The 24,190-nt window shown below is 40.4% G+C and overlaps 1 protein-coding gene across 4 annotated transcripts in view; it reads right to left on the minus strand.

The window, feature by feature from the left end:
• The window catches only part of FREM1 (FRAS1 related extracellular matrix 1), a 74,968-nt gene that overhangs the window by 42,070 nt on the left and 8,708 nt on the right, over positions 1–24,190 (minus strand). For 2 of the 4 annotated variants that reach the window (XM_033004217.1, XM_033004220.1), the window contains exons 2-16: positions 20,645–21,149; positions 15,692–15,786; positions 14,811–15,112; positions 14,122–14,318; positions 13,148–13,471; positions 11,480–11,588; positions 10,297–10,428; positions 7,295–7,639; positions 6,473–6,615; positions 5,677–5,873; positions 4,447–4,537; positions 3,226–3,393; positions 2,480–2,688; positions 1,545–1,638; positions 821–1,073 (exon numbers count right to left, since the gene is read on the minus strand). In XM_033004217.1, the coding sequence (XP_032860108.1) occupies positions 821–1,073; positions 1,545–1,638; positions 2,480–2,688; positions 3,226–3,393; positions 4,447–4,537; positions 5,677–5,873; positions 6,473–6,615; positions 7,295–7,639; positions 10,297–10,428; positions 11,480–11,588; positions 13,148–13,471; positions 14,122–14,318; positions 14,811–15,112; positions 15,692–15,786; positions 20,645–20,893 (2,908 nt within the window). In that variant the 5' untranslated portion in view covers positions 20,894–21,149. Of the gene's footprint in view, positions 1–820; positions 1,074–1,544; positions 1,639–2,479; positions 2,689–3,225; positions 3,394–4,446; positions 4,538–5,676; positions 5,874–6,472; positions 6,616–7,294; positions 7,640–10,296; positions 10,429–11,479; positions 11,589–13,147; positions 13,472–14,121; positions 14,319–14,810; positions 15,113–15,691; positions 15,787–20,644; positions 21,150–22,617; positions 22,799–24,190 lie in introns of those variants that run through there. The other 2 variants (XM_033004219.1, XM_033004218.1) reach the window with 2 other exon arrangements.

Here is a 24,190-nt window from a genome sequence, read left to right on the forward strand (position 1 = left end):
CTGTTCACTTTAGATAATGCCAAGCCTGAAAATATTGCACATATATATTCTCCATGCTAGCACAAAATTACAAACTAATTACACAGAACACTAGAGCCTTAAAAAAAAAAAAAAAGACTAAAGCTGTCATCAGAGATGTAGGCAAGAGAACCCCTTTAATGCAAATGAAAGGACGAAATTAAGTAGGAAAGGGAGTTAACTGGCCCTTGATTTCTGTAATTAAAACAAAAGTATTTTTGGAGTTTAAAGATAAAAAACACAAAATAACATCTTTTTAGCACTACAGTTCTCCAGAAAAAAATCTGAATATCATTTATTGTGTGGTACAGAAAGACTGTAAACTGTCCAAAAGTAGATATCCATCTAGATTGGACAGGCAAGCAAGTAGTACCTCAGATTGTTAGCAGTTTTCTATTAAAACCCAGCATCCTCATTTGCAGCATTACATTACTTTATCTAATCGTGACTATGGAAAAAGGTCAAAGTTTTTTTTTTAATGTCATGAAACAAATAAGAAAACTCTATTTTTATCAGCAACAGTGAAAGAGATCCTCCAGGATTATGATGTTTTCATGTACTTATTCTAATATAATTTTCAGTTCAAACGGGGATTTGGAGGATACATTAAAACATTTGTTAGTTGTATATCATTGGCCCTCTTTCAAAGCCAGCTTACTTTTTCTCTCTAGTCACAACACATGTGGTTTCTCAGTAGTTCCTGCTGAGCTTCTGCAAAGATTATGTGGATCCAGGTTAAGATTTTCTGCCAAAAAAACTGTCTGACCACCTTCCAGTCTAATTCTGTCCTTAACTCACTTACTGGTGTGCTTGTATGTGACTAAACCAGAGATGACATCAGCTTGGGAGAAATGATCCACAGCAATGCCAGCTTTCCTCACTACTCCATGGTAGGGCTGGTGAGCCAGGATAAACATGAGTTTCATGTCATCACTGTCTGCATCTGTGGCATAAATGTACTCTGAGGAGAGGACCACTTCTTCACCCTCCAGGCAGTGGAGTACAGGAGTAAGGCCTGTTCGCATCACAGGTGGCTCGTCATTCACAGGCAACACCTAATCAAAAAAATAATTTCAGATCTTTTATTTTTCATTTCAGTGGAAACCTGTTGTTTTAATTCATTACTTTCCAGCCCAAACTAGCAGTATGGTGTCAGCATACACTGAGCTCTCCCTATGAACAAAATGAAAGCCACTGAATTAGGGTCACTCTTAAAATACAAAGACAAAAGTAAACCAAACTCAATAATTTCACCTTAAGAAAGGAAACTCACTCCCCATATTTAAGTACAAAGAAAATAATTCCAGGTAGAAGAACCCAAGCTAGAGCAAGCACAAATGTCTCTCAGCTAGTACAAGCCAAATCTCCTCTCAAATTTGCCACATAAACCTGAAAGCTAGGGTCAAAACAGAAGCCCAACAGATTCATTATCTTCCAATTTCGAAGAGAATGTGAAGACTTTCAGAAGCCATGTGCTGGACTCTTCTACCCAGGCAATTGCTCTCAGAAATATGCAACACACTGACCTTGACCTGCAAGATGAACTCTACAAAGTGGATGCCATCTGTGGCTGCAAAGAGGACATGATCAGTGAGAGTCTCAGAGCCATCATGCCGATACCTGTGAAGAAAAAAAAGGAGCTACACAGATTTCAGACAGACAAAGAAGCTCTGCTTTTAGGTCATGCTAGACAATGTGGATCCCTCCCAATATAAATAAGCTGGTGCCTTTGCAAGGGTGTCCATCTAAAACTGCTGATTCTGTATCAGTGTCTTTAGAGGGCTTGCGGGGTCTCCTACAAGAAGAAAACCACCAAGAGCAACCAGACATCATCTGGGAAGAACATTTCACTGAGGCTTTGTCATCTATGTTCTGGCAGCTTGTGAGATGTCTATCAAAGATGTATGTCCTCCCGTTCTCCCTGTGGTAGGTGCCCTCTTTGCCTAACAGATGAAAACAGAGTCAGGGAGCTCTAATTCTCCATGCATGTAGAAAGTTGAGTCTTGTTCTTGCCACAGATATAGTGGTGACATTTTCATCTGTAGGTTAATCTGTGTTAATACAAGTTTTCTTGTAAATTGAACAAGTTTAACAAACACATAACTTCCTTAAAAGAAAAAAGCTGGCAACCATTGCCTTCTTCACAGGAACTGCATGGCTGAATAAAGAATTTGCCTCCTCATCTGCACGGTGCAGTGCTTTATTGAGAAACCTCCCTGCATCAGACATGGTCTCCAGCTCCTGCTTCCTGGCCACATAACAGCTCAGCTTCCACAGTGGCCATTGTGGTCCAGAGGCTCAGCCAGCAAACTTTGGCCTGGAGCAGCTCTGCCGGAGCCGTGCTGTGGTAAGCATGGCTAACTGCAGCCTCAGCACCTTGCATCACTTTACTGCAAGGCTTCCACTCACCCGACTGAGAGAGACAGCCACCGCAAAAGGAAAAGACGGACACTCTTCTAACCTGACTGCCAGGGTATGCAAGTCCCCACAGGAAAGCCTGTCGCCTTCATTCATGGGAATGCCATCCAGCTCCACCACCCCATGCTGAGGCTGTTTCTGCAGGAGGAGGAAGAGATGCTCCCGTTTTGTGTCCATGTCAGAGATGAGAATGTGCCCCTCTGTGACAGGGCTCAGGCCACCCTCTTCCACTCTCAAATGGCTCGTAAAAACCTGCATGGAGGAGAAATGCTGAACTCTTTTCTACTGCACCTCCAGACATACAATGAACAGGGCAATTTCAATTTGCTGTGGTATGAGGACATGTGACACCTTAAAAATCAAAATGTCAGAGGCTATACTCTTTTCTGCTATGTTAGGAAGTCCTAAGGAATTTACTAATAGTAGGCCCTAATACATGAAGCCCAGTCCTGATCCCATTCGTAGAGGCTTCTGCCCTTCATATGCAACAGGCAACACAAAGAGAAGGGATGCAGTTTTGCTAACCAAAATGTGACACACATATTTTTGTACAGCCACTCAGATGCTCAAGGTACACCTCAGCTTGTTTAGCACAAAGAATCTCCTTGCACATTCACCAGGCTTTTTCTTCCACTTCAGTCCCATGCAGGCTATGTGCAAGACACTGAAACCCTGATCCCATGGAAGATTTATTTTTCATTTCAGTCAGATCAGGACACCTCTCTGCATTTCTGTTTCTACCCAAAGCCATATCCAAGTTCTTCCCTCTCACCTTCACCACCAGCCTACCTCTGGGGCTTGATTGTCCACAGGAAGAATTGTAATATTGAAGCAGATCCCATACAAAGTGCCACCATGCTGATTACTGATGGAAAAAATAAACTGGACTTGCTGAGGTTCAGGCCCAACATCCTGCAGCGGTGGCATGTAGGCCACTTTCATATAGTTCACAGCATGCTGCAAAAAGAGAAAAGGGGTGCGTGTAAGAAGAGATAATGGGAGTAGCCATAATTCAGGACATTGGGGACCCTTCTCATCCCCGGATTAGATGTTATGTGAACTGTCAAAATTAATTCCAGAAACTTTGCGCATACTCTATTGCTACTGGCAATACCTTGAGTAAATGCATCTTTAGCTATAAATAAGGCAAGTACAGGTTCAAATACTCAAAAAAACCTGTAACAAAAAATACAGACACTGTTTATAAGTGATAACAGTGGCCTTAACTTCTTGATGAAGCCCTTTAAGAATGCTGGTCCCAGGACCTTTTCTGACTGTGACTTTAAAATAAACAATTCATCAAAGCGTAGATTTTATTGTAACATCTCCCATAGCAGCTGAATTTTCCCTCACCAGTATGAATAAACTGCACACCTTGCCTCCTCAGGTGAGGGCAGGCCAGTGAAAGAGGATAAAATAATCACCAAAATTTCATCCAGACACTCATATTAGGCACATGATTATGGATCTGTAGGCTCAGAGCTCTCATTATGGTACTTCATTGATTACCATTATGCAACTTTGACCATACAGCAGGATATAAAACAGGACACTTTACTAATATTCATAAGGCATCTATCAAACTACAGAAGCATGAAAACTGAACAATAAAATCCTGAAAAAGGCCTGTTCCAGCCTCTACCATATCTATCAGTGGGGACACTGAGAAGCAGGAAACTGTCAAGGCTTCATTTCCACATTTTTTGTATTATTTCCTTCCTCTTAACATCATGCTGGAGCCAAATTCAGCCTACCCTAAGCAAACTGCAGCCCCTGCTGGTTTCAGGAGAGTTGTGTTTACATACTGCAGAACTGAAGCATGATGGAAATTTGTTTTAAAAGCTGGAATTGAATTAGCAAAGTTCTGAGCTTCTTAAGCAGAGCTCATGACAGTATGACAGTACTGCTCCTCATTTTTCACCTCTTGTTTTCCTGTCAAAAAGAAGCTGTACACTTGTAACTTTTTTAAATTGTTGAGAACTGGTTGTGGTATCAGGTAACATAACAAACCTGAGTAAATGACCTCAGTGCAAGAGCAGCAGGATCCTTGACCAGCTTGGGGATGGTGTCCACCATAAACAGCTTCCCAGCGTCTGTGTGGCTGTACAAAAATAAGTATGTCACATTCTAGTTAGCAATACTGAAGAACAGGAAAAACAACAGTCACATAGCTTGGTCTTGCATTTCAAATTAACTTCCCACTCCCAACTGCGTTGAAAAGAAAAACATTCTTCTTTCTTCTATCCTTGTTATTCATTTAAATATTATCACAGAAAACTGACCACAAGAAATATTTTTCAGGATGGTCATGAAAAATCACTGCATACCTTATAAGCAAGTTCTGGATTTGCTACAGGTATGTCTCTGTACACCCCAGGTACCATTTATACCACCTGCAAGTCTAGTCCATCACATTCTTATTACTTACACACCTACATTTATATTTACATAGAAAAAAATATTATTTCTGGGTCTTGTTCATCTTATAAAATTCTGAAACAAAACAGTTTAACCATGTGGCTATTTCACTGAATAGGGGAACCGACTAAACGTCCTTCTCCTCTAGCTGAGTACTAATCTTCTGTTGCTTGAGGTCAAAATTTAAAGTGTTGATCTTCAGCTTAAACCATACAATGGCTGGATTTTAAACTTTTCTATTTAGCAAATTGTTGCAGATGCTGTCATGAATTTACTAAATGGTGAAACAGCATCAGTGACATGTAAACTGCTACTACACCCATACGTGCCATATCCCTATAGCCTCCCTAACCTGTTCTGCCTGTATTCTCTTCCAGGACCAGGAGTCCTTCACAGTGCCATACTAGTAATACATATCCTAGAAAGAGTTGTAGCAACTCATCTTCTCAGTCTGGGACAGGCCTAGATCAGCCCCACTCTATCAGGAGAGGTGTTATGACTTATGCTCAAGGCTGTACAGGATCCTACAGGCCAGTGTAAGATGTAAGTCCAAAAAAAGGAAAGAAAAGAGTTCAGGTGCTTTCCTCCCTCTTATTTCTTGCTAAACAATGCCATTTTTCTTATTCTTCTTACTCTGTGTATTATTCCATTGCTTTCAGCTCTAGCTCACCCGTAATCATCAATAGGAGAGCTGTACCCAGCTATTGTTACCTGCACTTTAAGCAGAGAAAGAACGTGAGACAAAAGCATGCTACTGTCACTAAGGCTAATTCATGGGTCATTGCCCTGTCCCACCTGAAAGGTATGGCAGGTCACACCTACCCGTGCGTGCAAGAGAAAAATGGGGAGGTGGTTATGGTATATGTGAGTTCCCTGTCTTGCTCTTCCACATCTATGAAGTGGAGATGTTTCTTAGTTATGTAAGCAATCTCAGTCTCCTTAACAACTAGGTGGCGGGTCACTCCAGGGGCTTCTCTGGGTAGCTGATCATCCACAGGAATAATGTGCACCATCATCACCTGAAATCAGGAAGACAGTAAAATCAGCAGCCATTCCTCTCAATAACAGAGTGTCCAAGCAGCTGTTTACAAACACGCACACACAGAAATAAGTAGATCACTGGAATGTGAGATATAGACTGTGGGTGTCATGCCATATCATGAACACTTGTGTAACAGAAATATACAAGAGTTAAATGCAAAGCCTATGAATCTTAACTATTTCCCTTTAAATTAAAAGCAAAGTTAAATTCAGTATGTTGGATTCCTGAGTAAAATAAATAGTCTCTTCACAGTTGACTTCAGGAAGGCTGTTTAGTTTGTTGGTACCGCATACAGAATCTAAGTTGTTTTCAACATTTCATTTTACAGTGTAGGAAAAAGTCTTTGCAGTGGACTTGTCTCTCTGTGGCCAGGCAGAGAGAATTTCCCCATGGAAAGCAAGAACAAGCTAGCTCTGAAGAACATTATTCGTGGTGATGACCATGGTGATGACCGTTGTGATGGCAAACAGAAAAGATCTATAGCAGTTTGATTTGAAAGCCTGTCAGAAGGTGTAAAACCATCAGCCATTTGAAGGAAAAATTAAGGACTCTGCCAAAGATGCTTCAGTTTCATACCTGTGGCTCTGAGAGATTGGGAGGGTCATGGCTATCACACAGCACAAACTCAAGGGAATCTTCAAATACTTCTCCTCCCAAATGACGATAATAAATTATTCCATTAAATAGATCTCTCTGAAGAAAACTGCTGACAGAATACCCTGTTGAAGAATACATCTTCTATTGAACACTGCATGATATTAATAATTCATAAAAATTATACATTAGCTGTGCAAGTAACTGGTGAAGCATAATGTCCTCCTTCTCACCATAACTAGGGCAAGCCCTTTAAAATGTTATCTCATTGTCTTCCACATTTCCTGAAGATCATCAACTTCTTTTCTATGTCACTTAAAGATCATTCAAAAAATGAATCAGCAGAGCAAACGGGCCTAAAGCCCTGTTTAGAGGACAAAAGAGAATTTGTAGCACTAAGCAGCCTCTGCAGTCTAGCACAGGAATTTCTGAATTCAGTTAAATGGAAGGTGAGTTTTCTTCCTCTTTTAGCTTCATTAGCAACATCTAATAACTTTGAACTTGTCAGGGATCCTTGCAAATAAAATAACTCCTGACTAGCCCAACTTTTCTGGAGGAGAAAAGTGTAATAGGGAAATAGACTCAGAATGCAAAAAATTATCAGATATATTATGTTCACAGATATAGTTATCCTTGTGCAGAGACCAATATTAATTAATGGTGGGGGTTTACACTATGATGAAAGAAGTCCAAATTTACCACGATTTGTCCTCAGCCAAAATAATTTATCTAATTGCAACATTTAATATAGTTTGAAAAGGGAGGGACAAAGAAAAGTGTGCTATTATGGATGTGTTTCATTACCTATCAAATTTGATCCTGGTTTCTTCATGATTTCTCCAGCCTGTGGTGGCTTGGTAATGTTGAATAGTATGTAATCATCACTGGAATCTATGTCAGAAGCATGAAGCATGGAGCCCTGAATCAGGATTGTCTGTCCTTCATGAACTTCAATGACCATATTGCTGATAAGAAATGGAGGGCTGTCATCTTTAGGGAGGACATTGATTGGAAACTTATGGCGAATACTGTGGGTGCCGTCGAAAATCCTAAATACCACAAAGTCCTTAGTGGAATCACTGTCATCATGATGGTAGTAAACAACTCCAGCCTGAATGTCAGAGATTGTGAACATGAATCCTTTCCCACCTGTCAAAAACAGTCAAACAAAACACATCAAAAATGTGCAGTTCAGACCAGAGGAGAATCCTCCCACCAGTATGTATGTTATTAAGGGAGAAGGAAGGAGAACACATGTCTAACTAGAAAAATCAAATGTAACTTGACCTACTGTAAACAGGTTTGTACAAGTGGGACTAGTGAGTAACAGTGCAGAATTTGCAACTGTGATAGCAGCGAAAATCGTCCAAATATCCATTGCACTGAAGGTAACTGGAGATATTAAAGATTTTTAATTGCGACTGTTTCCACCTTCATTTCAACCTCTACTTTCTTATCAGAACATTTTACATGTATTTTAAGCATCAAAGAGAATATGCTTTATAATTACAGATCAGCATTTCAAGTAAAAATTAACATTTGTGGGTCTTGGTTTTTCAGCATATTCAGGTTACTGTCTATAATAAGACAGTTTTACACCTCTGCCTCACTAGACACATTATGCACACATACTAATATTCCAACAAGTTAAAGGTTTTGAGAACTGCAAGCTGGTGCTGGAAGACATGATCTCCCTAGGGCCTGCAAGGAAATTTTTTTGCTCTCCCTGTTGTATAACATCAGCAGAGACATCCACCCACTCCCTTTGCTCCTTACTTGGAGAGAATCATGGGCAAACTTTAAGTTGGAGAAATAACTGCCTCACCACCAAACAAAAACCTGTTAAAGGTGACAGGAGGCAGGGTACATCATACATACCACTTTCTTTCACGGCTTTCCTTTAGCTCTAGGACTGCCACTACCAAACCAAACCAAAGAGCATTCAAAACATTGGGTGGATTCCCCATTCCCCGCAGTTAATAGGAGACTTTCCACTGATTCAGTGGGCGGTGGCTCAGACCGTTTGCCAGAAGCATTAGAGTTATGGTGCAGATAGAGGGCTAAACCCAAGCTTTCCTTTAAAATTTGAACATCAGTTGGTGCTTGCTAGACAGAAAAGGGCAATTACCAAAAATGGCGGTGATGGTTTCCTTTGCATGTGCCTATGCAGACACATAAAAGTGAATAAGGCGCAGTCACTGGAGAATAAATATCCACCCCTGGCTGGCCCACGGGAGGCTGAGAAACCCCGGGTGGCAGCCTGCGTGCACAGATGGGACTGCCACCACGAGATGGGCCCTGGGCTCTGCATGCTCCTGCAGGCACTGCTGGTCTGCTGCTCCACTCCCCGGCTGGCTGTGCACCCCCTGCCCCCTGTAACACCATCTCCAGGGCTGAGGCTACCTAATGTTGCTGACACCACAGAGTTTCTGTCTGTAGCACTACAGGAGGATGATCGTGCAGACACTGAACTCCTTATCAATAGTTTCAAGAGGTGAAATGTATTTCTGAATAGTTTTTTACACTAAATTCCAAATACCACCTTCCCCTTTTCATACTTGCTTTATGTTTCTAGGCTATACATTTTACACTAATGCATTTAACTATCAAAAAATCCAGCATTTATAGTGGCAGTGTCTTTCCACCCTGCCAACGGCAGACTGGCAGTTTTTGCCTAACCATTTTCCCAGAGGGCAGTGCTGTGCTAACGCCTGATATTGCAAAGCAAAATTAGTGATATTGACAATGCAGAAGGCTAGCAAAAGTCTAATTTAATTGCCACTTTTTGAAATCAACCATACAGCTGACAGTAAATAACAACTGTATCCAAATGTCTGCATTTGCCAACAAATCAAAATCACTTGGAATTCCTTAGCACCTTCAAGCAGAAATGTAAGAAGGGAAAATGTAGTGACTGTATTTTGACTCAGTTGTGCCTGCTCTATGAAAGCATAGCCGATTTGTTTAAAATTTCAGCTTTGGGATGTAAACGTGCGTTAAGAAAGCCACAGTTTTAAGTACTGAATTTTTCAACGCTCTTGTTTTAACCCCGGCGTCTAGCGTGGTTGTAGCTGAGAAAGCCGGTCAGCAGAGGGAGCAGAGCCGGCGGGCGAGGTTGCGGGCCGATGCAGAGCCGGGGCGGGAGGCCCCGGAGGGCCCGGCCGGGGCAGAGGCCGGCAGGCTGCGGCTCCTGCGTCCTCGGGGCGGGCCTTGTTAGTGGCTCTGGAGGGGAAACCTGCAGAAGATTTCTCTGCGTGCCTCGGGTTTTCTTGTTTGCTGTGAGCGACACAGAGCAATATACGGCTACGCTAGCCTTTCTCTTGTTTTTGCAGTGGCATCGCAGCGCTGTCTCTCGGGCAGTTACCCATCCTCTTTTGGCCTTGGTGAGGCCAGGCAGCATTGGGCCTGCTGCACGCCACTACAGGCTGCGTTAGCTCACTTGGGCTGAATTCACCACCAGTGAAGAGCCTGAGACCCAATTTAATTTTCAGATGGAATTGGTGTATAGTCAAAATGCCAGACTTAGCAGTATCTCCCATTTAGGGAGGTAGACAACATAAATACACTGTTTGCAACAGTGTCTAAGCTATTCAACTGACTTTCTTTATGACCTTGTGAGTTTTTAAATTTCTTACTCTCCACCCAGATACTTCCTTCCAAACCTTCATTCCCTTGTAAAGGTGTCTCATCCTGGCAGCCTTCAGCTGAGTCAGGTACAACAGATTATCAATGTCTTACTGTCACGTTATTGTAGCCAGTTGTCACTGGACAACATGCTTCCAGGCCCTCAAGTTGAAATGATTTACCTCTCACTGTTAGCCGTCCATGCTCTAACCCATCAACTGTGACCACACGAACATTTTGGATGTCATCATTGTCTACGATTTGGAAGTGTTGCCATGTGATCGGTCGGGATTGCCCTTCCAGAAGGTTGAGGCCTGCAAAGAGCAGAGCGTTATTTCACTGCAGCATCTGCAACAATCAAGGCTTTCCGCTTCTAACCTTTCTGAAGGTTTTTGCAGTCAGGAAGAAAAGAATGTTTAATTCCAGCCACATACAGACATTTCAAGGCCAGCTTAAAAGTTTGATATCAGCTTTTATTCTGATATACTTGACTTAGTCAACTGTCTTTAAGGAATTTTTTTTCAGAGAAGTAACATACTCTGGTTCCCAGCGATCTGATACACTAGCTGGGCACATTTCTGGACATTTGCACAAACCTGAGCGTTGCAATTGCAATCTCACAATGGCTGAAACTGGACACAGCTTCCTTAGTGAGTCTGCATTTAAGAACATATACTGATCTTCATGACAGAGGACAGTATCCCTCCTTTTTACTCAGAGAGTCATTTCAGGTGAGGCTTCTCTGGGAGACGTGAGGCCTCTCCTGGTCTGCTCCTTCCCTTTTCTACTGTGAGGAGACTGCTCTTTGGTATTAACTTTGCCTTTTGATGATTAAATATAAAAGTATATTTTTCACTCAGGATGGGAGAGCCTGTACCCTCTCCAGTGCAGGCATTATAAATCTGTTTGAATTAGCCTTAACCCTGTAAGGTTTCCAGGCTTCAGATGGCTGGTGGTGTATCATGCCCTCTTTTTCTAGTTGGTCATTTTTGCAGACTTCCACTTTAAACAATACCAACAAACTTTGGTCTTTCCCACACACTACCCTACTACTCCTATGCAATCACATATTTGTTTTTACTATTTTTATATAGTCTATAGTCTTCTATGACTAGTTTGTTCTTGAAGAAAAAGTTACATACAGAAATCATTATTTTCCTGTAACTCCCTTTTTTTCTTTATTTTTCATTCCAGTTGTAACATGTTCCCCCCAAAATGGATAAAAGGGCAAAATAGATTTATACTCCTTCAGTTTAATGATCCTAAAACTCTAAGTGTAAATCTGAATTTTAAAGCTTTGTCAAGTGTCTGTGTCAAAGTGTTACAAATTCTGCAGCAAAGTAAACAGAGGAAAAGATATTTCACCTGTATTCCATGAAACCCGAGGAGCATTTGTATCTGTTGTTCTGATAGAAAGATGCACAGTGATCGGTAAACTCCTTTCAAAGTAGAAGTCATGAACCTCAAACTCTACCTATTGTGAAAACAGACAAACTATTTATTGAAAAAAGCCTGAAAACCAGTTGTACCTCAAAACACATAGTATGTTCTTACCTGAGAGGTCTTGAAGTCTTCTGATAACACATTGACAGATTAAACTTGATTTAGCTTCTAAAAAGAGCCTTTGAGGATCTGCACTAAATTAAGGATCTGCCTTCTGTGCACCTCACAGTGAATGCTGGGAAAGTTAATTTGTAATGTGTGGAAATTAATGGAAAAGATAAGCATTTTCACTGTTGTTTGGGGTATGATTAACATAGGGCTTTTTTGATAGTAATAGTAAGAGTGGAAAGGAGCTCTTTTAACATATATAGGACCAAAAATTTTATTAAAGAAAATATATGGACTGGCACAGGAAATAAAAAGAAAAAAAAAAAAAAAAAGGAAAGAAAATCAAACTCTTGAATTGTGCAACCCTTTAATTCTCAAATTAAACAATGCTGAAATCAGAACAGAGAAGAGGCATTTAAGGAGCAGGCAGATTGGTAGGATTACTGATCTGCATACTAAGGAAAGGAGGTTCCTGTGGCAGCCAAGGTTAAAAATAGACAAACCTTGCCAGCATCAAGTGCCAAGTTACTCTTCCTGTTCCTCTGCTTTCCAGTTCACCCTCTCCCCAGTTTACCTTGCTCTGATTTTCTGTCTCTTCAGTGACATTACTTTAGTACAAACCATTTTATTTTGTTTGGGTTATTGCTTAACTGTCATATCAGATAGTTATTTTATAACTATCAGCATATTTATATATTCCTTTAACTCATTTATCTTACATCTCATTTTTAAGACTATTGCTTATTTCTCAGGGTGTTGGCACACTGCTGAATTACCCAAAATATCTAGCCGTACTAGTTACTGAAAAAATAGAGTAACACTTACTCTAGACCCTGCAGACACCAGCCTGCTCTCATTGTTTGCATCATGTTGTCTGTGTTAGTGACGTGCTTTTACTCCTCCCAGCAGGAACTGTTGGGAGTCACCCTTTGTCACTCCTATACCACCACTGCCATACTGGATAGGGTGCAAGATCAAATGGCAATCCTGACGTTTAGCTGATCTGCCTTTCATGGCTTTACATGTCACCTCTCCACAGGTCACAGGGATCGGTACTGTCACATGGAGATAAAAGCTATGTGGAAAAGGCACCATTGATCCTTCCAAAGGCTCTTGGTTAGATCTACAATTAGTGTTATTTCCCTATTCCCTTAATAAAAAAAATAATAAATTTTTTAAAATATATAAAAAGAACCAAAAAATCCTGTTTAGATATTCTCAGTCAGAAGGGATAAACATCTTTCAGTGCAAATAAAGTCTTAAGTAATGAGCAATGAATATCTGATTTATGTTAGACAATTAAACTGGTGAGTCATAGGAGAAAGCAGTAAAAGATTTTACCTCTGCTCCTGCATTGCATATAGCTAGATAAACTTTTTTTTTTCCCTGAGAAATACCCATTACAGATGAATGCATTTATTTACATCTTACTGAATCTTAAGAAAATGAAAACCAGCAAATATTCATATATTACACTCTTACCTCAAAATTCCTCCTCTCTGTGTGGCTGTTATTTGGAGGTTGGTATGCAATGAGCATGTCACTGAGATCTTTCCATGTGAAGGAGCCAACAGCTTTTGTATGGTCAGATAGATGAGTGATGAAGCCCTGTGGAGGTGGCTTGGTAATGTTGAATACAAGTAGGGACTTTGGAGTTTCGTTGTCTTCAGCATCAATTGTTGTGGTTGTAATGGGTGTTAAAATAAATTGATCTACTTCCAGGATTAACTTTGCCATTGAGGCAGCTCTGGGTATTTTGTTGGCAATAGCACCTTTAATCTGAACAGGGAGCCATGCATACTCAGTCTACAACAGGAAAAAATGAGACAACTGAAAGGACAAAGTGAAGCAAACAAACAATTTCCATTACATTCACACAGCTAACTGGGGTACATGTTAAAGCAATAACTATTTAAAAAAAAAAAAAAAAAAAAAAAAAAAGCAACATTTTCATGAGAAAATGCCTAAAGTAAATATTTAAACCTCATGAAAAGGTCTTCCAGGTTCACTAGTCTTATTTGTGTCCTTAATTTGGGGCTAAAACAACTTGCTTAATTTGATGTGGGGTTAACTAATAACTTTATCTGATGGAGACATGCGTGAGCCATGAATTATTATTAACTAAATATGTTCACACCAGCTCTTAACTTATTAATTACTATATATGTTGAAGTCAGTACAGCTCATGCTCTATAAAAAATTACACCAGAATTAGTTTTGTTCTCAGGCTAAACTATTTACATCTGCCTTTAAACAACCAGAGGTATTTCTCTGTAGCCATAATGGTCTAAGTATAGAGGCATGGAATGAATTTCATTTGCCCAGCTGGCAATGTTGTAAGAACTGAACAAATTTTCAGGATCACTATCTCTCTTCAAATGTGAAAAGGAGCAACAAATTTAAATTTTTTGAAAACCAGGAAGACAGTCAGCATGTAATCTTGTGTAAAAGTCTACCTTGTGCAGAGTTTTGCTTCTGCTGTCTGTGAGATCCAACCTCACAGGAATATAATCGGTGTCAGGCGAGGGAGGGTCAAGGTGCTGATATCGAATCCCCATCCTCAGAAATTCTTTGCAGCTCATTTTTATGTCATGGACGGCTCCCAGTCCTGGCATGCAGCTCCCATTTCTGCACTGCTGGCCCAGGCTGGGCTCTGTAACCCAAGAGAAGCAATAGTGAAACAGTTACCAGAGCAGAAACAGACATGTGAAGCCTGTCTGTATAACTAAACTAACCCTCATAAAAAGCCAGTGTGATGAGAATTAGGACTCGTTTCCTGGCTTGAATTTTCCTACAGGATTTCTTTTTCATCTGACATCTTCCAGCTGCAACCTCTCTTGGTGTCTTGGGTAGGTGCTGCCTCCAATAACTCCCTGTGCTGTTTCTAATAAGTCTTGGCACTCCCAAAGCCATCACATTGATCCACATGTCTAGGAGCCAAAACCAGACTCCAATTAGGAGATTACTTACCCAGATCTGTGTGCCCCACATAAACTTCATGTCCCTTTCGGTTTCCATGATAGCTGTTCATTAAACCTCACATGACCCGCTCATACCCAGCACATGTGAAGCAACCCACTGCTGCAAACTTAACCTGCTGGGTCTCTTTGAACCTGCTAATACAAACCACTAAAGCACATCGTACTAGGGTCAGGGAAGAAGCTCTGTGGCTGATCTCCACGAAGCTGCTTTTTCTGCACCTCCCCAATGATGAGCTGGCCATGAGCAGGCAGGTGGGTTTCCGAAGACGCTATGGAAATGGTGCAATCCAGATTTATCTTCCTGTCATAGTCAAAAGTGAGGATGTTCTTGTCAATCACCTTGGAGAGACCATAGTACTCAGGGACCTCCAGGGCATTTGAGCGCATTTTGATGATGTTACAGTCTGGCTCAAGTAACTGCACATGGAGGGTGAATGTTTCTACAAATGTTTCAGTTTCTGTAAACCTGGAGGGGGTAGAAGGAAATTAGTTATGCATCATGCCATCTTCTGTCAGTCTGTGAGTTTGTCATTGGCCTCACCTTCTAAATTGAATTACTTGAACCCCTTTCTCTCATGTGCCCTCAAACCCCAGATCACCAGAGACCATGAGGTGCACGACACTGCTGCCCACCTCCTCATGCTTGTAAAAAGGGTGTTTGTGCGAAGGAAGAAGTTACTCTCTGTGTATACACAAGGGTCTGTGTCCCTGTCAGCAAGATAGCATAGGACATACAATGCTCTGAAAGTACTGTTGTTACTTTCAATAATAGAAAGCAAAATCACTGGTTTTCTGTAATAAACAAGGAATACATAATATTTATTAATACTAACAAACACATTTTTTGAGCGTATCTGAAATACGTCGTGCCAAGTGTTTCTGTAAACAGATGGTCACTTGTTGACTAATGATGCTGCTACTCCACCTAAGTAGTTACGATACATTACAGCAGAAGATGCTTTTACTGTCAAAAATGGACTGCTTTCTCTTCCTGAGGGCAGCCTGTGATCCTGTTAATGAAATGTGATCTCCCACCGCTGCTTACCTGTAGAGCCTAAGCATGACTGTGTCATCATCTAAAATCGGACAGCCATTGTGGGTATATTTGACTTCATTAGGAAGGAAGTGACAGTCAAAAACCTATGAAGGAGAAAGAATAGACAAGTATAACACTGTCAAGGATGTTAACTTCACAGTGTTACAATTCTCTCTGACTGTCAGGAATGCATCAGACTAAAGGAATTTTTAATCTGTAGTTTATTTCTGTGAATAGGTATTCACCTGTTCTGTGGTCTCCCAGTGAGAGCCAGAGCAACCACTTTAATGTGGGGCTGCTGACACTCTAAAAAAGGAACAGGCTTATAAATTTGATTGTTTCAGGCTGTCAAGTGCCTCCTCCAGCACAACAAACAGTTTGAGGGCACGCTTCTCTACCACCGCAGCCTGTGGATTTATGGATGCAGTTGTGTTTGGTAGGAAAACTGCAGTGGATCTGAAAAACCAGCAGTTCCTGCAGTATAATGTTATATTTATTAGCTTTTAAAGTTGCTTGTGGCAATAGCTTAATTATACAGCAATTCTTGCTTTATGGCCACTACCATTGGACTATGAAAGTATGATCCTGTGAAACTTCTCCATTGGAAACTTTGTTAGCTCGGATTTGTTATGTTTTTGGAAGCTGACTTTGTACCAGTGGTCTTTTACCAGATTAGATGTCATATCTATGCCATACCAACACCCAGCCCCAATGTCAGTGTGATCCCACAGCATAAAAACAAGCAGAATTTCTATAGTGTGTCCACCAGCTAATTCAAAAGAGAATAATTCGTATGACATACCTGATACAGATCAAATTTGCAAAGATGGCTAGCCACAGTTTAACCATCTGTTTCAGGTTGATTGTCTTATTTCATGGTTTGTTACTTGTGAAAGCAAATCAATGAGGAAAAATGCCTGACCCAAATGGAAAAAAGATTGCTTTGGAGAGTTCCAACACAGCCATTCTTTGGAGCAGGGATTTGGATTCTGGGGCATAGGATTTTCATGTCCTCACATACACCAATTGCAAGTCTGGCAAATTACAGTTCCCATGTAGCTATATATCTTTATAGACTTTAACAGCTGAAAGCTCCTAGCATTGGTAAGACCATGTCTATGTTATCCTTGTGATAACAGGGAACCCCTACACAGGCCATGCATAGATGGAGGATATTCATGTTTCATATCTGCAGAGAGGGTATATTCTTGTCAACAAGAAGGCAAAACCTAATAACTGCATTTCCTGAATGTCTCACTGTGAAAATAACTGTGGTTTTGATCCAGTTTTTATGGGCAGTATTCACACATGATTAGTTCTTCTATGGACTAAAATAAAACCTGTTTACCATTCATTAACAGACCTGATGAAGCTGTAACTAATAAGGATTAAAATACATATGTGGCTGACTGAAAAAACACATCTTTTTTCAGCAAGGTCATTTCTTACTACCCTTCATTTCTTAACATACGCCAAAAGAATCAAAAATTAAGTGGCTTGCCTGCATTACCTACACCTCCCCAGCCATTTTGGAGGATGGTGATATGGAAGGGGGATTTTTGTGAGGTTCTGAAATGTTGACTGGAATGTTCTAGTGCAGTGCCTAGAGAAAGTCTTTGGATGGCCTGACTTTCAGTGTACCAATAAAGTAATACTTTAATTTCTAAATTAGTTATTAATGCATAGCTAATTGAAGGTCATCATGACCATTTTGTGGATTTACGCAGAAGGATTTAAGAACTAGTGACCTTTGTTTCTTTCTAGCCATTGCACAGAATTAGAACTTGCATCTTTCTATAATGGAAAAATAATTAAGAGATTATCAGTTTTCATTATTACTGGCAGTGTCCACTCCCACTGAAGTTATTCTCAGATGCTCAAGTTATGTGGTAATTGTTCAGTATTCCTAATGATTTTAAAATGTACTGTCTGCTTTTAACTTTCATCAAGAAACACATTGTACAAAGTCTTTCTTTTTAAGTATCAAGTTAGCTGATTATCAGATACACATACATAGATTTACCACACTTCTTGTTGGCTAAAATAATCTTGGAATAATCTGTAATACATGATATTATGGAAAGTATGATTGATTTTATTTGCTGGGACTGCTTAGAAAGGAGCAACAACGTGAAAAACAAAATTGCTCTCATATGATGAAGGTTTTGACTGTGTTGGGGCTTTCTGTTGTGTACTGTTTTCAAATGTCACAGAAATAGATGTTTCATTATTTTTCAGCATTTAACAAGCAACAGATATGCTTTTTCTGACTTAGTGTCTTTTCTTTCTTAGTACAAGATAACATAAAGGAAGGTGATTAATTAAATAGTCCTAAGTGATATCCTACAAAAAAAGAAAAAAAATTAAGAGAAGTAGTTAAGTGGTGTGTTACCTTAAAGAATAAAAAGAATATATAAAAAAGCTGCCTATATTACAGTTTCCAGTAGTTTAATGTTGAACACTGAAGATGAGATTCTTCACTGATGTAAATCAGTGTAGAGCCTTCAAAGTCAGTAGGGGTTTTGGTAACATGTAGGTCTGGTGTACACCTGTCGCTGAGATACTGCTCAAATGATGCATCCCTGTTCATATCAGAGGGGACCACTTACAGCAGAGGATATAGTTTACCATATCAAATAATTAATTTATTTCTTTCTAAGACATTGTCAGTTCCATCTCTTAATTGATAACAAGGGGATGGAAAATGAAGGACCTTTCCACAAAGGTCTGTTACCACTGGCTGACAGTCATTTTATATATGTATAAGACAGAATCTGCCTTGCAAAAAGAAACATCTGTTTTATGTTTCCTAATATGTTTTCATTTGATACGAACAGGCAACTCTAATTGTCTGTAAATTCACAGGGTAAGACAAAGGAGATCTAAATCTTTCCTAATTACTGTTGAGCTTTTTTTTTTTTCCCCTACTTCAAATGCTTTTCAATTACAATTTATAATTAAATTGTCATCCATTCCTAGGACATTACTCACTTTAATGGCAGTAAAATGGATCAGGCCAGAGACATTTTCTGTCTGCAGAATTTCGTGGTGGAAGGAGCATGAGTGGCACCAGGAGGGTTGGACTCTGACACCTTTTTTTTCAGGAATGGTGAAATCTCAGGCAGTACTTTTCAGTGTCTAGGTCAGGATTTTGTCATTTAAAACAGAAACCCTCAACTTACAAATGCAGTCTTGTTCTTTCCCAGCAAGGAAATATGACTTGAGATAACCAGACTGCCTATCTTGCTGGCAGACTCCCTGGGGGACCCCCATGGTGGTGTGTCTCTAGCACTCCCACCTCCCCACAGCTGCAGAGACGGGAATGCACATTTCCTAATGGGATTGCGCTCAGGCCAGGGGCCATCCAGAGGAGGTATCCTGGGCACCGCCAGCAGCCACAGCCCCTCTCCAGCCTGCTACCCCAGGACCACCGGCCTAGCAGGGCTCACCCCTCCAGATGAGGTGATCCTGCAGCCTCCAATAGCCACGCTCAGCTGCCTGGGCTCACGCTGGGGCTATGAAAGGGCGGGCACTGAATGGAGGTGGGGTTCGGAGTGGGGAAAGGCAAGGACCATAGGTATTTTGGAAAATAAGGTATGGCGAGTACAAATCTCCTGGGATCTCTGGAAAACTGCCTCTGACCCTGTGCTTGAAGCATGTCAGGTTATAAAGGACAAAGCGGCCTTTTCAAAATACCTGGGCCCTACTGCACATAGAGGCTGAGGCAGAAATTGAAAGCAAAGTCACTCAGCCAGCCAGCCAGCTTGCCTACAGAGGAGGTTTGCCAGCAAATGGACATGTAATTCTCTCTTTTTTTCTCTTCATGGGCCAAACTGGACTGGGGAAGTGGAGAAGAGGGGGCTATGGCCAGAGCCCCTGTACTAACAGAGAGCAAGCCCTGGGGAAGTCTCAGCACAGGCGCTGCACATCTTGGGGCCAGTCTCTAGAGAAGATCACACACTGCCCTGCCCATCGCCTCATGCTTTCCCTGGTGTGACTCTGCTCCTTCTGAGTGCTGGTTTAGCTGAAGTACTTGTCAGTGGTCTGCAAAAATTATGACGGCAAAGCCAGAAGCTTTAAAAAACACATTGAGACTGGTGCTCCTGCATCTGCCTTCACAGAGACCACCAGAAACCTCAGAGAGGATCTTTAAAACAATATACATATGGAAAAATATAGAAGTGTGTGCTGTATGGTATAATAAACAAAACATTTTGAAAATATACAAGAACTGTTTGGTTCATTAAAACCATTAATCTTCTATCTATACTGTTACAACTTCATGTTAATTACTTCCAACTCTTTCCTGTTATGACTGAGGTGGGGAGATTTGTAAGGCAAGTGAGTAGCAGAATGGTGATACGTGAAATACATTTCATTATTCATACAAGCTTGAAATTTTAACAGAAAACATTTCTTTTTTAATGTGTTTGCCATCTGCTAGCAATTTAGCTCTTGCAGAGCAGAGAAAACAATAGTGTACATGATGTGCTTACTGTATGTGACGATTTTTTTCTTAATTGCTCCCTAAGTAGTGGCTGCCTGACTAAAATGCAAAACGCTCTAGTGGGCTATGCATTACTCAAGGGGCACTGGTTATCCTCATGGTAGGAAAACAAGCAGCTGAGAGATTGGAGGATATCTCCTAACCATGACTTCTGAAATAAGTCATAAGCACATTCTCTGCTTGTGAAAGGGGATTCTGACTGAACTCACTTTTATGCACTTGTGTTACTGACCTCGGCTTTTGGATTTCAGGGGTACAGTTCTCTGTCAGCTGGCTACTTTTAGCAAAAGGCCAAATCTCACAGACCATTCTGTTTCATTCCTTTTAGTCGTTACACACACACACACACACACACACACACACACACGCAAAATATCAGTAAAGCAACTCTTTCTAGTTTTTCCCACACCTGCACACATGTGGACACTCAGAGCAGCACAACAGAGCCCAAATACCTGTGGAGTTAGTTTCCCAACCCTCTGTGTTATTGGCTCATTAATCACAACTTCTACTTTACAGACATCCTTCTCTTTGGGGATGGAAAACTTGAGGTCATCTTCTGACAGGAAGACAGACTGTCCCTTCATCACTTTCACCCCAAGGTTGACACTAATAAAGGAGGAGCATACAACTCTTAGTACAACAGGCAGCAGTAGAAACAACCAGCTTTTCTCAAAGGGCTTCATATTATGAGGGGATGCCATCTCTTTTCCACCAGTGAAAGTGTTCTTAACAAAAGAAGTCTTCTCTTTATCCGCCAGCAGATTTTCACCAAATAATGAAGGACCAAAATGTTAGTCACAGGTAACAATGTATCACATGTTTTGTATTAAGATGCACCCCTTGACTGAAATTTGGACAGCAGCCTTTCAAAATATCCTTGAGTTTTTATAAAATTCATTGGTCAAGCCTGACAAAATGATGAATGTGTTCTCAGAGTACTTTTAGGGTTTGTTAATCCTGAAAAGAAAAAAAAAAAAAAGAAAGAAAATTTATATAAGGCATTGAGTAACTATTGGGGGAAAAAAATAACCACACAAAAAACTTACACCATTTCTGACAATTGCAGTTCATTTCAAGCAGTAGCTTAACTTCACCTTTGAATACTATTAAGTACACACACGCTCAGAAAATGAGCTATGTACCAATGAGACTTCAACAGATCAGCTCTCAATATGAATCCAAGGCACCTTTGATCCATATGTACATACAACACTTGCTGTGTAGGATCCTTTGTTACTGGCCTTTTTTACTACTCGACCAAGTAGATATTAGTAAAAGGGTATGAACATCCAAGTAATTTGAAAGTGCAGGAGTAGGCATTTGTCCAGATTAAATACACCTGAAAGCAGGATAGAGGGAGAGTGGCCTTTTGTTAAATCTGGTTTTGCTTTGCCATTGAAGGTGGGAGAAAAAATTCAAGCTTTAGTTGAAAACACCTTGCCAGTGCCTCTCTGCTCTTCCTGCTATAGCAAGTAACTATGCCAGGACGTCAACACAGAAACATATGATATCGCACAACAATGCTGAACTTTTTCTTCACAAAGAAGAGTAATCATTCTGAGGCAAATTCAGTGGAAATAAAGAACAAAAGAAAATATGGGGGAAAAAAATTACACAAGCTCCCCATGCCCCCAGTTACGGTTAATTTTCATCTTTCATGTTTATAAACTCATAGCATAGTTCTTCTGACATTGAAGCACTATTGAAATCCTTATAAGACCCTGATTTCTACAACCCTCCAAAGTAACTTAATATATGTCTGAAAGAATAGGCAATGGTATTGTTTTAATTAAATCATAAGAATTTCAAGCTAGTAAAGCATCAACATTCCTTCAGTTTCTTGCAAAGTTTTAGTGTCCTGACTACTCATTGCACAGTCTAATTTCACCACAAACTTACCAGCAATTGAGCTGTCCTGAAAGTGAGTTAAAAACCAGATGCATATATCTATTTTCCTTATTCCTGTCAACAGATAAATGTTCACTCTACTGTTTCCAGCAGGATGACCTTCTGGACAGCCTACAACTATATGCACATATCCACTGAGTTTTACATTTCACTGAAAAATGATGAGCCGTTAAGAATTTCTTTAAAATTATTCACTTACTAAAGCAACACAAGACAGATCCACTCACTTCAGCTCAGATTCAAGATTGAAGACATTGGGACTACCATATGTTTAAAGTTAGATGTATGTTGACCATGTAATCTGGGCTGCAAATCTTAACTCTGGTTTTCTAGCTTTTTATCTGAAAAACTTTCCATTTTGGTCTAAAATTATGCAGCCAGATCAGTCTGAACAAAATCTAAGACAAAATGTAGAATTCTAGCCAGAGGAAAGGGAATTAAATTCATGGTTGAAAGTTTTTTAACATGTTCCAGAAAGAAAACAAAATATCAATTCATTTTTAAAAAGTTTACTTACACTGGACTGCTTTTACTAAAATCCAGATATGTAAATGTGCCCAAAGTACTTGGTAATTTTTGTTTCTTTCTAGTGGGATGGGTACTCATAGCACTTCATTGTAATAAGTACATCTGAGACAGCACTCCACTTCCTAAAATTCACAGTTTTGAAATACAGTCTCTAATCCTAGAGAAGACAACTTGGAAAGAAGGAGAGGAAAACAGATTACACTTCAGCCTCCAAGCAAGAACATATAGTTTGCAGCAAATGCAATCTTTTAACCTCAATATCTGACTGGCATTTATCCCATAGTGCATGGATTGCTATCATTTATCAAATATAATCTGTGTTTTCTTAAAATACCAGCTGCTAAGCATGGAGAGATGTTCTGAGTGAAAACCTCTACTGCTGTGTCCTCTTCCTACTTCCTGCATCTAATAAAGTGAAGATAGTGCTGAAGGAAGTGAAATAATTTCCTTGGCATATGTCTCAATAAGATGCTCTGCCTAACATGTCCTCTGACCTCAGGCATGCCATGATCCTTAGCCAGCAGGAAGCTCCTGACACAGAGACTGCAATGGACTCTAAATCCTTTGACTCCAGCCCCTGATGAAAACGCATGTGTAAATCTCAGCTAGTTTCAGAGAAGATCCAGTTTCTTAAACCATAGAGAGACTCAGATAAGAAAATAATGAGGAATTTTAGACTCTGACTAGGACCTGGCAAAGTGCTAAGAGGCAGTCGATGACTCTGAAGCACAGACCCGGTGGTTTATAGGTCATGACAATGCCAGTAACTTCATTCTCCACAATACCAGGCAATTTGATTTACAGTGCAAACTGCATTTATTCACAGGGCAGTAGGTACCTTATGAGCAATGACAAAATTAAAGCTTGGACAGTTTTGAATTTCTCCACTCCTACCCGGATAACTACCACAAAACCATGTTATAGTTCAGACACAGCCTAATCACCAGTTCAGAAATGTCACTGGTTGAGAAGAGTATAGTTCTCTTTACACCTTACATATGTGCTTACAAGAAGGGAAAGACAGCTGTCTCTCTCCCACAGGCACTGCCAGAGTCATTCATGCAGAGACATCTGCACCTCAACTCTTATGAAGCCCAGGTCAACCTGCTTCTGGTGCCTGCCCCATAAGCCCCAGCACTGGGTGCAGGTATAAGCCACAGGAACGGGTGGTGGTTTCTTTGCTGCCTTTTCTTATCCTTTATGAAACACTAGGAGCAGAAAGGCTCCAAGAGGAGCCCAGAGCATTCTGGCCAATTTTGTAGTGTTTGTGTGAGCCATTCTCTACTACAAAATTGTTCCCATGTTGTATTATGGTCTTGCATTGACTGTTTTTTCTTGCAGGCACTACTCCTATATCACTATACACGTTTGCCCCATATGTTCCAGCAACTAGCCCCTACTTGTCAGCTGCAGGGCTGTCTCCTTATATGGCTAAGTGAAAATCTTGATAAGTATAATCTCACTTTTTCAATCACCTATCCAATAACAGCAAAATGAAATTACAATGAAAGAACACAGTGACAACACAACAAGAAGGTTTTGGAGTGGATGCCAGATTAGAA

Source organism: Tyto alba, unplaced genomic scaffold (genome assembly GCF_018691265.1).
Source record: "Tyto alba isolate M040663 unplaced genomic scaffold, T.alba_DEE_v4.0 Super-Scaffold_42, whole genome shotgun sequence".
NCBI lineage: Eukaryota > Metazoa > Chordata > Aves > Strigiformes > Tytonidae > Tyto > Tyto alba.